Source organism: Tyto alba, unplaced genomic scaffold, assembly GCF_018691265.1.
Source record: "Tyto alba isolate M040663 unplaced genomic scaffold, T.alba_DEE_v4.0 Super-Scaffold_20, whole genome shotgun sequence".
Classification (NCBI taxonomy): domain Eukaryota; kingdom Metazoa; phylum Chordata; class Aves; order Strigiformes; family Tytonidae; genus Tyto; species Tyto alba.
The window spans coordinates 6,751,260-6,766,964 of record NW_024881283.1 but is presented as its reverse complement, the minus strand read 5'-3'; the positions used below and the strand labels follow the sequence as shown (position 1 = coordinate 6,766,964).

Sequence of the window (15,705 nt, the reverse complement as noted above, 5' to 3'; positions counted from 1 at the left end):
TTTCTGCTTTACCATGGAGCTGGCAGGGGTTTAATGCAAGTCCAGGTCTCCCAAGTGCTCTCCTGTAGCTCTCTTTGGGCTGATTTCAGCAATTTGGGTTGACTCAGGCAACCTTTAAGAGAAGCATCCAATGGCCTCAATGTCCAGAATGGAAAAGCTTTAATTTTCCACCCCAAAATGACATTTCCTGGTTAGAAGTTTACTTTTTTTTTTTTTTAAAAAAAAAAAAAAAAATATACAGGTACACAATGAGCTTCTAAGCAAAACAATTTCCTCCAGATTAAACCAAATGTTGCATTCAAGCCTCATTATTTTCTTGTTGCTAATTACAAAGAAAAGACAAGAACCAGGAAGGTAATTAATTTATACTGCTTTTTGTGACTCACTGAGTTAATGCAGATACCACACAGGGGCGACACATCCGGCACCCACCCAAACCTTGCCGTGGGCTTGGTGTACAAAGCAAGCACAGGGAGAGAAGGGAAAAGCAAGACATCCAGCCCTAATTTTGGGGATCACGCTTCCGCATCCCAGCCACCCTGATGACCAGCACGACGTGCAGGACATGGGTTAAAATCCACAAGCGCCCTGCACTGCGCTGCAGCCTCCGGATATTTTCAGTCTGCAAGAAGTGGGGATCGGCTGCGATCATTTTGTCTGCTTTAAGCAGGGCACATCCGCGCGGGATGCCATCGGGGTGGGAGATGAAGCCCCGTGCTGAGACCCCGCCAGGTCTGTCCACCCCTAACACAAGGTGCCCTGCACAGCCCGGCTGCCATCGTACCAACTCCCACACCTCAGTTCTGAGCTGGATTGCACCCAACGCCCCTAAAAGTCGTGTCGCTGCTGTCAGTAGCCATTAAGACCCGTTGCTAGTTGCCGAAGGTACGGTTTTACTTCCTCTCAGTGTGACGTTACCATCCCCCTTGCCTACAGACCTTGCTCGAACAGCTGGGTCCCACCTCACAGCTGCTGAATTACCCCTTGTTTTCCCTCTCCCCCCCCCCCCCCCCCCCCCCCCGATACTGCAAACAAACCGGGGGCAAATGTAAAGAGTTTCCTGTGATAGGAGACTGAGAGCCGCCTGGTACAGCCTCCAGCTCACTCAATCTCGTGTATTCAGCCCTAACGCCTACAGCGAGGCAAGCCTGCATGAGAAGGTGACCTGCCTGGACCCTGCCTGCTTTGCAGAAGATAAGAACAGCGTTGATAGCATCGGGCCAGCCCACAAATGAGAAATGAGTCAAAACTTGAAAGCTACAGAACAAAAAAGCAGACACTGTCAGGTACCAGCGTGCAAAAGCCTCGCTGCAGCTTAGCCAGTCGGTCGCAGTAACTGATAACTTGCACTGGCGCGGCCCTGGCAGACCTTGCAAGGACTCGTGCAAACCGGCTTGGTCAAGCCTTTAAAGTACAGCCACGTTAGCAAAAGCAGGCGGTCCCACTAGCGCAGCATCACAGCGTCAGGAAAGAGCCCTTCATCCCCGGCTAAGGGCAGACGGCTTCTCCGCATCTCTATTGCCAGGAGGGGCTGGCGGGGGGTGGTTTGCAGCAGGGCTGCGATGTCTGACGGTTTCCCAGTTCCACCATCCTCCCGCAGCAGCAGTTTGCAGCCAGTTCCCGCTGGCAGGCCCCGAATAAATCCTTGGATGGGAAGGGAGACAAGTCTAGACACCCTGCACCCCTGAGGCAGCTGGAGAGAGCAGACTCACGCTTGCCTTTCCCGGATCTCACTGTCCCCTGGGCACTTTCGGGGAGCAAAGCCCACGCCCCAGTATACAATAGAGAATACGCTGCAGCCAAAGCCTTCCTCCTCAGGAGGATGCTGAGAGATCCCCACGTCCCCTGCACAGGGGGGATGGATGCCAGGGCATCAGCAAGAGCGATGCTGGTCTGGCACTCTGCAAGGTCGAGGGGCCAAGGAGAGGACAGTTCAGAGCCGCTCTGGGGTGCAAGGCTGTGCTATTTCTTGCCTGGAGCCTTTCATGGAGCAGTTATTTAAAGCCATTTCATGTATTTTAGCTGCTAAAATAAGCAACGGCCGTGGGGACTGGTGATAATGGGAACGGGGTCCGGCGTGCTGTCAAACCAGCCGTTACGGCACGGCTGGGAGCGCAGAGGGCGAGGAGCTGTGCCATGCTGCCCACGAGCCCCCACGCAGGCAGCAGTAGCCATGGCCGGGCAAGGGCAAAGCCTCTTCTGGTAACCCAGTGCCTGCAGCAGCGTCATGTAGGAATGTGCCTCTAATCCTCACAGTCCTGGCAGGGCCTTGCCTTCCCCTGGGAGCGCCTGCTCAGCACCCCCCCGGGGGCTGCTAGCTCTGCCGAGGGCCGTACCAGCCGTGGCAAGCATTGCCTGGCTCCAAAGGGATGCAGGGGTGCCAAACTTCACACCCTGACAATGCAGCCCCCTCCCGAAACACGGGCAACGTCAGCAGAGAAATACCCAAGGATGATGACGGCACTACCAGGAAACCACAAGGTTGTTGCTTTAGCTTAGGGCTGGATTTGGAGACGCAGAAACTCCCCAAAAGATGAGCTGCCTGGAGAGCGCGACCAAAGGCGTCACTGCACCCTGCAGCAGCTGGAGCCACCAGCCGCATGCAGATGAGCCCAGCTCCCCACCTGCCCTGACACCCCTCCAGAAGCAAACCACTCCCCTTGGCAAGGGAAATCTCATTTTCTCTGCCCAGAGCCTTGCAGGAAGGTCGCAGGGGAGGAGGATGCTGCAGCCAAGTGGAACGCGGGGGTTGCGGGACCTCGACGGCAGCGCTGCAGTGCTGCAGAGCGGGAGGAGGATGCAACAAACCCAGGCGAGCAGGAGAGCTGTGAATCATCTGCAGGCACCCTGGATATCAGCCTGCCAGGATGGGCGGACCCCCCCTTGCAGAAAGCCGCTGTATACACTTACAAACAAGCTGTTTATGCACACCAAGAGAACTTCAACAACAAGGAGAAATCTCTTCCTTGGGGCCCAACCCAGGCTCAGCACCAACTTGCCCCTCTAGCACAAAGCTGGGGACAGGGGGATGCTCCTTGGTTTGCAGTTTGCCTGCTCAGCTATTCCCCCATCCAAAGGGGCTCTGTCCCTCTCTCTTCCCAACCACCCAGCAAGGGACAGGTCAGGGAAGCCCTCTGAGAGCTTTGCATGGTCCAGCACCCAGCCTTCCCTGCAGCTCTGCAAACCAGACAGCAAACCTTCATGCCACCTAGCCTGTGATTTCACAGACATGTGCCAAACAGCCGGCAGCAATTCCTCCCAATTAAATCTTGCTGCCCTGACCCAGAAGGTCTGGTCTGTGAAGCCAGCCAGTGACAGCTCGAGTGCTGCCTAACTCTCCCCCCTCCAACTCTAAAAGATACACTAATTAATTAAGATCAACCCAAACTAAACAGTTGGCTCCACTGTGCTGCGTGGAACAGCTTGCAGCAAACTCTAATTGTGACACTGGCATCCATGAGTGGGAAAGGGACTCATTCTGCTCCCCGTCTGCACGGCTCCAACTTGTGCTTTCACTCGCCTCGGGCTTAGGTTTAGGAACCAGCCTGCCCAGGGTTCCAGCCCAGCCAGCACCACCCCTCGGAGCTGGCCCAGATCTGGGGCAAGAGCCACGTTTGGAGGAGCCCCGTGTCCAGGAAAATGTCCCTAAAACAGGCAGAGAAGTGCCAGGTTGCAGCTGCCCTTGCAGGCAGGACAGGGCAGGGCAGGAGCGATCGCTGCCTCCCTGACTCACCCGCCCTTGATTCAGCTGGTGACCCACAGGCAAGCCCCAAAAAGCCCATTCTTCCCCACCAACCATGTACTTCCCACCAGGACGCCTGCACGGCCCCACACCTAAAGGAAAGCGGCAGCTCTGGGCAGCTTGTGGGGAGCCTCCGTGCAGGCAGATGTCCCCGAGGGCTCACGTTGGGGGAAGTGATCATCGCAACAGCAGCCTTTGGGGACCAACATCCCCCTCTGCCCAGGCTGGGATGGACCACAGCCTGCTGCTCGCCCAACGGCACCTCGGCAGGGCTAAGAGAGCGCTGGTGAACATGCCAGGGAGGATGGCATCAGCCTCCTGGGAGGAGAAGGTGCCCACACACTACCATAACACGCCGTGACAATCCACAGTCAGAGGCATTTAGTAGAAACACTTGAATTTTTTTTTTTTTTTTGAGAGCAGGGAGAACCAATGCAGCAAGAGCACGTACCCTCATTTTATCTCTGAAGCACTCACGAGAAATTAACAGATCAATTGGGAGTCTTTTATAGACCTGGTATTAATTTCCTCCCAGCTGTAAAAAGGAAATGAGAGACAAAAGACATTAAATGGACTTGCCCAAGTCCCCAGGTGAACAGCGTAAGAGCTGGCGTGAAAACCCAGCAGCTCCCAATTTTCAGTCCTATGTTTAGATAATGCTTCTCCTTCGAACCAGAAGAAAAGCCAAGGACACTCTGGAAGAAAAGCAGATATTAAGAAAGACCTAATTGCTATTGAAGACTGAGAAACCCATGGCTCCTTGGACTGTCACCCAACAGCTACAGCATTTTAAATAGGGAGGAAAACACAGAGCCAGCTGAAGGTGCTGCTGGAGCAAGCAGTGATGGCTTGGGAAGCTTCAAGCCTTGGTTCCATCGCATCTTGAAGGAACCTCTTCCAGATCCAGCTGTGCACAGCTGTGAGCAGAGCAGCTCTCCTCCACCTCTCTCCAGCTTCAGAGCTGCTCCATGAGGAGACGCTGCAAAACCCAACGTTCTCCTTCAGAGGAGCTTTCAAAAACCGGTTGAGGGTTTGGCGTTACGTGCCAAGCTGGCTATTAAAAACCTCTGGTGACTCGTGAGTACTCCCATAACCCCGATCCCCAATGACTACATTCCTCTAACGGGCACGTTACAAGGCCACTCCCAAACCACAGTTTGAGATTAGCAAACCTGTTTAAAGCCTTCAGGTGTGCTCCATGCACGGTTTTTCTAAGGTGGGACCGTATGAATCTTTACCAGCCTGTGCCATTCACCCAGCAGGAGCCTGACACGCCGGCACGGAGGTGCATGGGGACAAACTGCCACACAAATTCCTGCTGCTCTTGCTCCAAAACTCATTTTGACTTTTTTCCATCAGCTCTGGATAGGTGCATCCCACAGCCAAGCAAGGCTGGGCTCTTCCTGGCACAACCCATTTAACCCGGAAAAATTAGTTTTCTATCCTTCAGAAGTATCAGAACAGTGACAGTAGCTGAACTTGTGCATTTTGAGGAGGCCCAATAAAAAAAGGTCTAGAAAAATTGCTCCAGCTCCAGGGAAAGAGGCCAGGAGCTAAACATAACTCTCACTAGCCATGCTCTTCCCAGATTGCTTCAGCTGTCGCAAGGCGTGCTGGATGCCACAAATAGCTGGGCTAGGAGGGGTGAGCGCAGCACGTCTGCCTCAAGCTGGGGGATTTCTACAATAAAACCCTCTGACTTACTGTCTGCACGGTGCAAAGCTAAACTTCATGCCGTTTAATGCAGATAAGAGATTGTTCTGGAGCAGAAGGTACTCAAGGCGATGTGAAGAGACAGTACGTGGTCACCCAAAATAAGGCTCCAGTCGCTCTCCCAGCTCCGTGCCCTCAACCACATGGCACAGCGTTTAATACACAGTTCCTGCCCGCTAGTGAATCCTCGGGAAGAGTTAAAGCTGAGCCAGCCCAAGGTGACCACAGACAAACTCCCCAGGCAGAGCAATGCCAACTGCCCTTCCCAGGAAGGGCAGATTTCCTACCGGGAACACGGGCAGGAAAGACAAACAAAAGCTTTTCAGGAAATAACCTGTTGGTCTTCACTCTGACGGGAGAGAGGAGGTAATTGCAATTATCACTGATTACTACTGGGCTTTGCAAACCCAGACAAAGCAACACCACTCGTAGCACACGCCAGCGGCAAGTCGAGAGCCGACCCAGTCGCCTTTGCCTCTTCCCCAAGTTTTGGCAGGAGCTGCCGGCACGCAGAGACCCCGCCAGCTAACTGCAGTGCTGGGGGGCCCTGGGGGCTGCAGAGCCGGCCCCGTCAGATGCCATTTCAGCTCTCCAGAATCCCTGCTCAGCTGGGATGCAGGCGATGCCATTTCACACCCAGCCAAGCTAACAGAAGTGCTCCTGGGAGCAAACACTCTCTCCCTCTACGCAGCACTTCAGAAACAGGAGAGGAGCCTGTACATTGCAAAACACTCCCTCCAGGGACTGAGGCTGCCATGGGAAAAGCGTTCTCAAGGGAAACTGAGGCACTAGCAGGGCTGGATACACCAGCTCTTCTTTTTAAAGGCCTGTGTGTGCCTAAGCCTGTGCCTGTGGCATTTGTGCTGTTACAATCTCCAGCATTGGGGTGGGAAGCTGCCTTCTCTCCAAATACATCATTAAGGTTTAGCATGTTGTGACTCTGAAATGCAGAATAATTCCAGACACTGAAAAAAACCCACTGCAAAAGGGAGTCTGCTTCTGCAAATGTGCGTCTTGCAGGCTTGATAAAGAGAGGGCAATTATTTCCCTGCCAGCACCCTCTATTAAGCAGAATTTAAAAGCTGTCCCTCCAGGTTGATTGCATTGCGACTTTCTGGAGACAAAGACCATTGATGCTGTGACGTTTATGAGTCACCCCTGGGCAACCCAAGGAAATACGTTTGTTCTCTTCCGATTACAAAAAGTACTTTGCATTCTCCAACTTTCCACTCAGGGATCTCAGAACATCACCCCAGTTTCAGACGAGCCTTTTGTCAGTCCTGCCCCTATCAAATCCATCACGCAGGTGGGTCAAGCTCTCTTGGGAAGGAACCCCAAGCCATGGGGTGATGTACCACCAGAGGTGACACACCACCAAATTTATTCTCACTACTTGACTCCAAGCAATCATCAATTTTTGATCTCGCCTTTTCTGACAAACATGCAGCAACATGTGTGTACATGTCGGTAGAGTTTTTTAATTTCACTTCTTCCTTCCCAAGCAGAAACACATGTATTCTTCTGCCCAAGGAAAGAGCAGAATAACAAAACATGACAAGATAGCCATCCCTCAATTAACACAGAACTGGAAGACACTGGAAAATTAGAAAGATAAGCAACATATCAAACACCCTGTAGAATAGATGGCAATCATATAGCTTGCCTAAGGCCGTATATCAGCTGGTACCGTGAAGCGAGGGGACCAAACATCGATAACTTGGTCCAAGTCAAACCATCTCCACAATTTCCCTGCTCCTCTGCTGTTCCCTTTGAAGCCATCTGGCCCAGATTTCAAAACATCAACGCTGTTATCAAACCTACACCAGCAGCTTTGAGTCCCAACAGGTGAGAAGAAACTGCTGATGACCCAGGCAGCCCTGTGAAGCCAGCGTAGGGGAGAGGTGTAACCCAGCCCCATCTCTGCTCACCAAGGCTGTGTTGTCACAGAGTATTCCAGATGGATTTCAGTTTTTATTTGAACAAATTAAGCCTTGGGGACCCAGAAGATTAAAAAGAAAAAAAAAAAGAAAAAGAAATCAAATGTCTACGAGGCAGCTGCAGTAATTCATACTCATTATTGCTTACTTTTAAAGTTTCCTCTCTTGGTGCCCACAGTTCCTACGATGCTCTAGGACAGGACCGACTCCTGCAAGACCCTGGGACAATCTCTACAGCCCCCATCATCTCTGCAGTCTACAGCCAAAACCCAGGACTTGCAGGAGGAAAAAGGGAAATGCTTATGTTAATGAAATTCTCTTTTGCAAGCCTAATGAGCTTCTGGTTTATACAAGTGCCACTGGGACGTCTGTCTCTCTTCTGCAGAAGAGGGGCTCCTGTCCTCCGGTGCCACAGGTCTATACGCTTGGAACCCAAAGAACAGCTCTCTCCCCTTCCTTCCACCACCACCTGGTTTCCCTTTCTCCCACATGTAATTCTCAAACCCCAAAGGACTCTAATTAGCCACACTAATTGCAGGCAAAAGACTTGTTCTCCGCCCCACTAATTCCCAAGGGAACTCCAGAACCCTTGGGTATTGGGGATAAGCCACAGTTGGGCATTTTGGGATAGAGGACATGAAGCAAACAGGCCAAATATTGGCACGTTCTGCTCCTACTCCATAGACCACCCCAGCTCTGCTGGAGGTCTCAAGAGAGGGACAACTTCACAGCACGTCCCCAAAAACCAGGCCAGCACCCATCTGGGCTCTGGCCGTTGCAGGACTTGGCAAGACAACACTCACATCCCCAACTGCACCTGCAGACTGTGCGGGAAGCCAGCCTGACCCTGACCCCCCGCCATGGGACGTCCAAGCCTTCGTTAATAAACACGATGGAACAAGAACTTTGGTTCCTGAGTGGCCTCAAGGTCCAGAAAGCAGAACCAGGAACCGCTGCGGGCACTGGGTCCCTGTGGGGAGCCAAGCCATGGCTGCAAACCGAACGTAATTCTGCTTTAATGGACATTAGGGCTCACCGGGGAGGTATGGGCTGTGATTACAGATGTGTTCAGCTTTTCCCCGCTCCCTCACCCTCCTGTATTTCACAGCAGGAACCTTTCACTCTTCCAGCCCTAATTAATCTAATGGTTTTCTCAGATCCATGGAGGGAACAGTTTGGATGTTTTTTCACTCAGACATCAGCAATGGGCAGACCAGTGAAGAAAAAAAAATGTCATGGCTCCTCTTTCTGAGATGGCAAAGCAGACAGAAAGGGAAACCACAGCATGTGTTTGGATCATTCCCCAATAAGGAGGCAGGAACGCAACAAGTCTGCATTAGAAGAGGCTGTTTAAATTCATTATCATGACAATTTACACTTTTGCGGCACCAGCTGCATCTGTATTTCAAAATCCTTTCCTGACAGTTATTCATCAAGCCTCAATTCCCCTGCAGAACAGCCACCAGCTCACCAATACAACCGGGGAAGTGTCTGGGATGATCTCAGACCACACGCCACCTTGGTATCTGCAGCTCACACATGAAAAAAGCCAGGGCTGCTGCTTGCGAGCGGGCAGGTTTTAAGACAAATATTTCCCTCCAGCTCAGTAAGGGAATCAGCAACAACCAGTCCGATGGATCCAGTTGAAACAGCCCACAAAACCTTTAGCAGCTCTTCCCACCAGCCAAGCTTTGCTGACAGCCATGCCCAGCAAAGCCTGCTCGGCACAGCCCTGCCTGGCGCCCAAGAGAAGCCAACCCTGCAGTGGCAGAAGGACAACAGAGATAACCTCCAGCACACTCATCCCGTATGACACACGTATTTCCAACATGATGATGAAGGCTGGGGTGACACACGTCTTCAAACGCGTCTTTGCTTTCCCCTTTCCAAGCCTTGCAGGTGGCACCAGTGTCCCCAGGCTGGTGGCTTTGCTCTGGGTTTTTTTTGCCACATTTGGTCTCCAGATCCAGTTCCTGCATCTTGTGGCACCACCACAACAGGTTTCTTCCCCTGCTTATCACTCCTCACCCAAACAAACCCTGGAGTCTCTGACTTGCAGGTCTCTCTAAGACCTCTCGGGTGGCCCCTCCAAAAGCCCCATTTTCAGGGGAAGGATGTGGGCTGCTAAAAAGCATTTGAAAAGCACCCAAGTGTTTTAGCACCCAAACGTCACTGCCAGCCAGCAGCCACCAGCCTCTAAAAATGTTTCTTTGGCAATTTTGAAATCATCCCTGCTACTTCGAGTGCAGGAGCCGTGCCCAGAGCCTCTGCCAGGCTCCACAACCCCACTTGCATTCATCATGTTTTTCTCTTCTTTTCCCAGCTCCTATCACCAGCCCGCAGGCCCCAGGAACTTCCTTAATCTTGTTCCTCCCCAGACACCAGCAGCGATGGGGACGGTCGCGACCGGCCAAAGGCAAGCGCTGACACTGGGATGCCCCGGGCCCGTTAAACTGGGTTGAGATGTGTCACCAGACGACCCCCAAAGCAGCAGCGTGTCCCCACATAACACACTGCTGCCCACAGCTCTGGGCTCGCTTAGCTCAGACTCTCCCCAGCTCACTTTACACCAGCCCTACAATCCCACCGTGGTGATTTTTCTGCAAGTACCAGGTTGGCGCTGGCTGCTGTCGGACGGTCTGGAGGGAGGGGGAACATCCCCAGACAACAGCCCCGACCCAGACACACGAAAAAGCTGACTGCTGTGAAGGGGGAAGAAGAGAAGGAGCAATGACTCAGTGATTGCTACCGGCTCCAACCCCAACCGGAGCACCGCACGGGGCAGCGAGCGAGTGTCTAGCGTGCATCAGCGAGCAAAAGCAGGGTAAGAGAGCTCAGCCATGAAGTAGTGCCTCACGGGGACCCTCCGCAGCAGTCTCCAGCGTGGACAGGGAGGAAATCAAGTCCCCACTACGCACTTGAGCTGTGAGGGGGAATGGCCAAGGTGCTCCAAGGAGGCTGGGAAGCTCTCACATGCTGAAGAGCCGTTTGGTGCAGACAGACGGCCCTGCAGACAGACAAGAGGGCATGCCTCGATCGAAGGTGGCTCCTAATGCAGGATGGAAATATGACCGATGTGCTTTTCTGCTTCAGAAGGTAGGGCCTGAGATGTGCTTTGGAGACACAGGTAACCCCAATAACTTCTCCAAAGTGGGTAAGAGCTGGTGGCTTGCAATAAAGCTCTGACCACTGGGCCCCAGCCCACGTCCGCACAGCCAGCAAAGGGACTGCTGACCACAATCTGTTATTTACATTCCTGACTCACTCTTTCCCTTTCTCCTGAAACGGAAATATATTTTACAGTCAAACCTGAATTCCCCTGAATGTCTCCTGGAGCCATGTGAGCTAAAAGGTCAGTCCTCAGAGTCAGGAAATCAGGTTCTTGTGCTGAGAAACCCCCCAGCCCTTCCCTACCGCTCCTTGGACACAGCGCAGAGGAAACTCTTACAATACCCTTGCAAAACCTTGGAGATGGGCACAGAGAGCTTCTACTGGGGATGTTTTACGAAGGTCTGAGGTTCTGCAGCAATGCAACAGGTTGAGACAAAGTTTGATTGCAACCCTCAGCCACAAAGGCTTCTCCACTTTTACTGGCAAAGTCAAGCCATCACCAGATGTCTGCACGTAGCTGGTGGGGCTCTGGCAAGGCATGGTTTGTGGCTACCCCTGACCCCCTCCTCTCCTACACAGTCTTATAATACCACGAGTATTAAATAAAGCAGCCAGCACCAGCTTTTCCCTTCTCTACTGGGACAAGCAAAGCAGAAACAGCCCAGGCCTGCAGGACACGCTGGGGTGACAAGTCCCTCTGTCCCAGAAACCCACCCTCTGTCAGATGGTAAATCCTCCAGGAACCAACATCCTTTAAGACATTTTACAAAAACTGCATCAAGAAGCGGAAGGGCTCAACTCACACCTTTGATTCCTCAAACAGACAGTTGGGGGCTTCTGGAGAGAGGATAAATCACCTGGAAGGGACAACGCTGGGACTCATTTAAGCCTGAACAGCTGTCTGAAGCATCAAGAGCAATGGGGGGAAACTGAGCAACCGGACTAGGGTCAGGTTGCATCTCCTGGCCCAGAGAAGAGCCCTGTAAAAACTTCTGAGCTCCTCTACAACATCACCCTGCACTACGCCAGCGGACAACACCCAGAAGCAATTCATGGGGTTGAAGATTCTTGATTTTGCAGCAACATGCGGCTCAATCACAACCCCTAACCCAGCAAAGGGGCATCCGGAGCTGGAGGAAAAGCTGGGGAAGGGAAGTTAGGAGGTGCCCAGCTGTCATGCACAGCCCATGCTGCACAAATTCCCCCTCCTGGAGAAAAGATGTTTGTCCCTGCACCTCAGAGCTTTGCAGGGTTACCCCAATGCATCAATAAATGCACATTAACAGGACAGGGGGTAGAGACAAATGGCTGCAAATTCCTGTTCTGCTCATCATCCCCCTTCCTCTCTACATGGAAACTGGATGTTCCAAACCCTGCCCGGTTTAGGGAACCTGGAGATGTGTGTGCCTCATCCTGCCGTCACAGGTTGTACTGCACAGGCATGCAGCGGCACCCCGTTGTGTAAGAGCTATCCCTGGATTAAAAAAAAAGCACATTTTGCTGCTCCTGAACCACATCTTCTGATCCAGGGCAGGATCGACCGGGCCAGTATTTAGATACTGAGCAGTGAGACATTTTTGCAGGTCACGAGCAGAGGGAGCCCGAATATTCAGCTGTACCAGCAACTTGGGAACTACATGCCAAGACAACATGAACAAGCACTGTTGTCCCCTTCAAAACCCTGGTGAGAAGGCCAAGGAAAAGGATGCCCCAGGACTGCTCTGTTCTCGAAGCCCCTGTTAGAGGTATAGGTAACCTAAGGTATGAATTTTGGCATAATTAGCATCCCTGGAGCTCTGCAGAGCACCTGCCATCTCCAAAGGACCCTTGCCAAACTTGCAAGGCAGCTCCTCCTAAAATATACCTCTTAAACACCCAGTCTTGCATAATATTTTTAACACGTAAGAACCAACGGGGCTCAGCTCACCGCCAGAAATAACTTTCCCTGCGGCACAAACGAGCCCTAACTTCAGGCAAGGGCGGCAGAAAGAGCTTCACGCTGCGACCCAGCGCAGCGCCGATGACGGAGGGTGCCCAGGGGAGGGGGGGCAGCCGGCGGGCAGCGATGCCCCCGTGTCCCCCACCACGCACGTCCCCGGGGAGCCGCTTTCCGCTGCCCATTCTGGTGTTTTCCAGCAGCGGTTTTTCAAAGCACGCCCCGAGCAGGGCCGCAGGCCAGCGCCGTTAGCCCCTCCTTTCTCCAGCAGCTTCCGCACAGATACTTCTGATTTCATCACTCTTCGCTCTGCGAGGCAGGAGGACTGAAAACGCAGTGCAATAGCCCCAAACAGCTAGCAGAGGTCGCTTAGCATGCACTGGGTGAGCCCTGGAAAAGGAGATTTCGCCGCTGCATTTCCTATGGTGAGGCACCTTCTTAGCTAAATGTGCCCTTAAATCATTTTGGGCAAAGCGAGGAAGAGATAAATCCCAGGGATCCCGCCCGGTTCCGCTTTGCCCCAACCACTTGTCTCCCAGACAGGCAGGAAGCCTCTGGGTCTGAAGCGTTTGCACTCCTGTGCCTACATGTAAATAAAACATGTGAAAATGGTGTTTTACCTGCCTACGCACACTCACAGTACACTGAGAAGGGGATGAGATATTTTTAGGAAAAGCTGGGCAGGGAGGATCTGGGCTCCTGGGGGGTCTCTCAGACCCCTCCAGGCCAGGCCAGGCCACAGTTTCCAACAAGCACCAGCTTAAAAATGCTCCCCAAGTAAGATCTCAGTCAGCAAGCTGGAGTGCTCCAGAAGGCAAATAATGCGTTAGCATTATTAAATTGCTGATGGTAATTGAGGAGCAAAATGAAGGAACACAGAGCTCCCTTCCCGTCCGTCACCCGCTTTAAGGAAGGAACAGGCAAACATTTCACCTGCCCTCTTGGCTTTATCACCACCGACGGGACTGGGGCCAGCTCAACCTCTGCACTGCCGGAGGCCGGGTCCGGCACGCCGGTGCCAGCGAGCACGGAGCAGTTACATCACGTCACACGCTTTTGGGTAATTCGGTTGGTATTGATCCAGCTGCAGAAGTTTGGAAAACACTTTGTCAACAACACCCACCCCAAGAGACTGATGCTTTCCTAGAGCGGGTCATCAGGATGGGTGACATTTCCCAGCCCTCTAGCCCCTGATGTCATCTTTAACACAGAAATCCTCCGGACGCTTTGCAGCAGAGGTGGTTGCCCACCCTGGTTTGCTGCGGAGGGGGAGGAAGAGGAGGCTGAAACACTGGGATATTTTTAAGTGACTTCTCCAAGGTTACAAAAGGCATCTGTGGTTGAGAAAGGAAGCAAAGAAACAAACCGGACACTTCCTCCCTGCTGCTGCCTGAGTGCCAAAGGGAGGAAAGCGAACCTGGAGCAAGCAGGGGATGGTCAGGGCTCGGGGAGCATCTTCAGCCCAGCTCCCGGACAGCGAGATGAGCAAGCCCCGGCCGAGCAAAGGGGCTGGGGTGCTGCTGTCCTGCCTGCCAGGCCTACGGCAGAGACCCAAGGTCGTGGGGAGAGCGGTGCCCACCCCTGCCCCAGCTGCCGGGGGGGGAGCTGTGCAAGACACGCAGGGGAATTTGCCCTGGGATGCTTGTGGGGGTCCCACCCTGGGATGCTCTGGGGGGTTCTATCCTTGCGATGCTCCGGGGAGTCCATCTTTGGGATGCTCCGGGAGTTGTTCCTCGAGATGTTCAGGCATGCCTGTCCCATGAAGCCGGGGGTCCCTCCCTGGGGTGCTGGGGGGGGGGGAGTGGGGTGTCCCTCCCCAGTGCCCTCCCCTCAGGACCCCGCCGCCACGCTGCCAACCTACCCAGCTTCATGAGACAGGCCAGCAGGATCCAGAGGGAGATCTCGAAGGGGATGCGGACGTGGGTGTAGTCGATGCCCAGGACGGGGAAGGCTTTGCGGGGCTTGGCGTGCCCCTCGCCCGAGCCGTTGGCCGGCTGCTTGTTCAGCGGCTGGATCTCCTGGGCGGAGGCGGGGGGCGCGGGGGTGAAGCCCCCGATCTCCCCCCCCGGGGGCTCGGAGGTCAGCATGCGGTTGGCCTGCAAGCTCTGGCCGGGTAGCAGCGGCCCCAGGAGCAGCAAGGCCCAGGGAAGGGCGCGCAGGGCCGCGGCGCCCATGGCGGCGGTGGGGAAAGGGGGGGGGGGGGGGGAAATTGGGGAAGGGGCGGGGGGGGGGGGGGGGGGGCTCGGGCGGGCGGCGGGGCCCGCCGGCGGCGTGGGGCTGGAGCCGCCCCGCCGACAGCCGGAGCGCAGCTGGGGCGGCCGCGGCGCCGGGGAACATCCCACCGAGCGGCAACGGGGAGGAGGCAGGGGCGGAGGCAGCGGGGCGGGGAGGGGACGGGGACGGGAGGGGGGGGGGGGGCGGTGGAAGAGGGGGTGCAGGGGAATGGGGGGGTGGGAAGCGCAGGGCTGGGGAGTGCTGGTGGAGGAGGGGGTGAAGGGCAAAGGGGGTGCGTGGAGGGAGGCATGGGGGGACAGTGAAAGAGAGGGGTGCAGGGGAAACGGGGGGGGGGGGGAGGGAGGGAGTGGGGGGTGGGGGTGGAAGAGGGGGTGAAGGGCAAAGCGGGGGGGAATGCAGGAGTGGGGGGTGCTGGTGGAAGAGGGAGTCAAGGGCAAACCTGGGTGCTGCTGCAGCGGGGGGGGGGCAGGAAAGGGGGAGCGCGGGAGCTGGGGGTGCTGGTGAAGGAGGGTGTGGGGGTCAAAGAGAGTGTGTGGAGGGGGCTACACGGAGGTGGGGGTGCAGTGTGAAGAGGGGCGTGATGCAAAGGGGGGAGCATGGGAGTGGGGGGGTGCTAGTGCAAGAGGTGGGGAAGGGTAAAGGGGTTGCGATGCAAGGAGGGGTGCGGTGCAAAGGGGGAAGCACAGGAGCGGGGGGTGCTAGCAGATGATGGGGTGCGGTGCAAAGTGAGGTGCAACTTCACAGTGGGGTGGGAGCAGAAAAGAAGATGTGTGGGAGCTGGGGGAGCTAATACAAGAGGGGGTGCAGTGCAGAGGGGGTGCAGCACAAAGTGGGGAGCAGAGAACTGGGAGGGTGCTAAGGGAAGGTGGGATGCAGCTGAAAAGGGGGTGCACAGAAGAGCAGTGGAGAAGCGTGCAAGCCTCGGAGGTGCAATGCAAGGCAAGGTGCAAGGAGACAAGGGGGTGCAATACAAAGGGGACGTATGTAGAGGCAGGGGGTGCTAATGCGAGACGATGCAGGGAAGTGAGGGG

The 15,705-nt window shown here is 54.6% G+C and overlaps 1 protein-coding gene across 1 annotated transcript in view; it reads right to left on the bottom strand.

Annotated features, from left to right (window-relative positions):
- SLC9A1 (solute carrier family 9 member A1) overlaps positions 1–14,623 on the bottom strand; it is a 30,546-nt gene extending 15,923 nt beyond the window's left edge. The window contains exon 1 of the mRNA XM_032992147.2: positions 14,301–14,623. Within this exon, the coding sequence (XP_032848038.2) occupies positions 14,301–14,613 (313 nt within the window). The 5' untranslated portion in view covers positions 14,614–14,623. The remainder of the gene's footprint in view (positions 1–14,300) is intronic.
- Between the last annotated feature and the right edge of the window lie 1,082 nt (positions 14,624–15,705).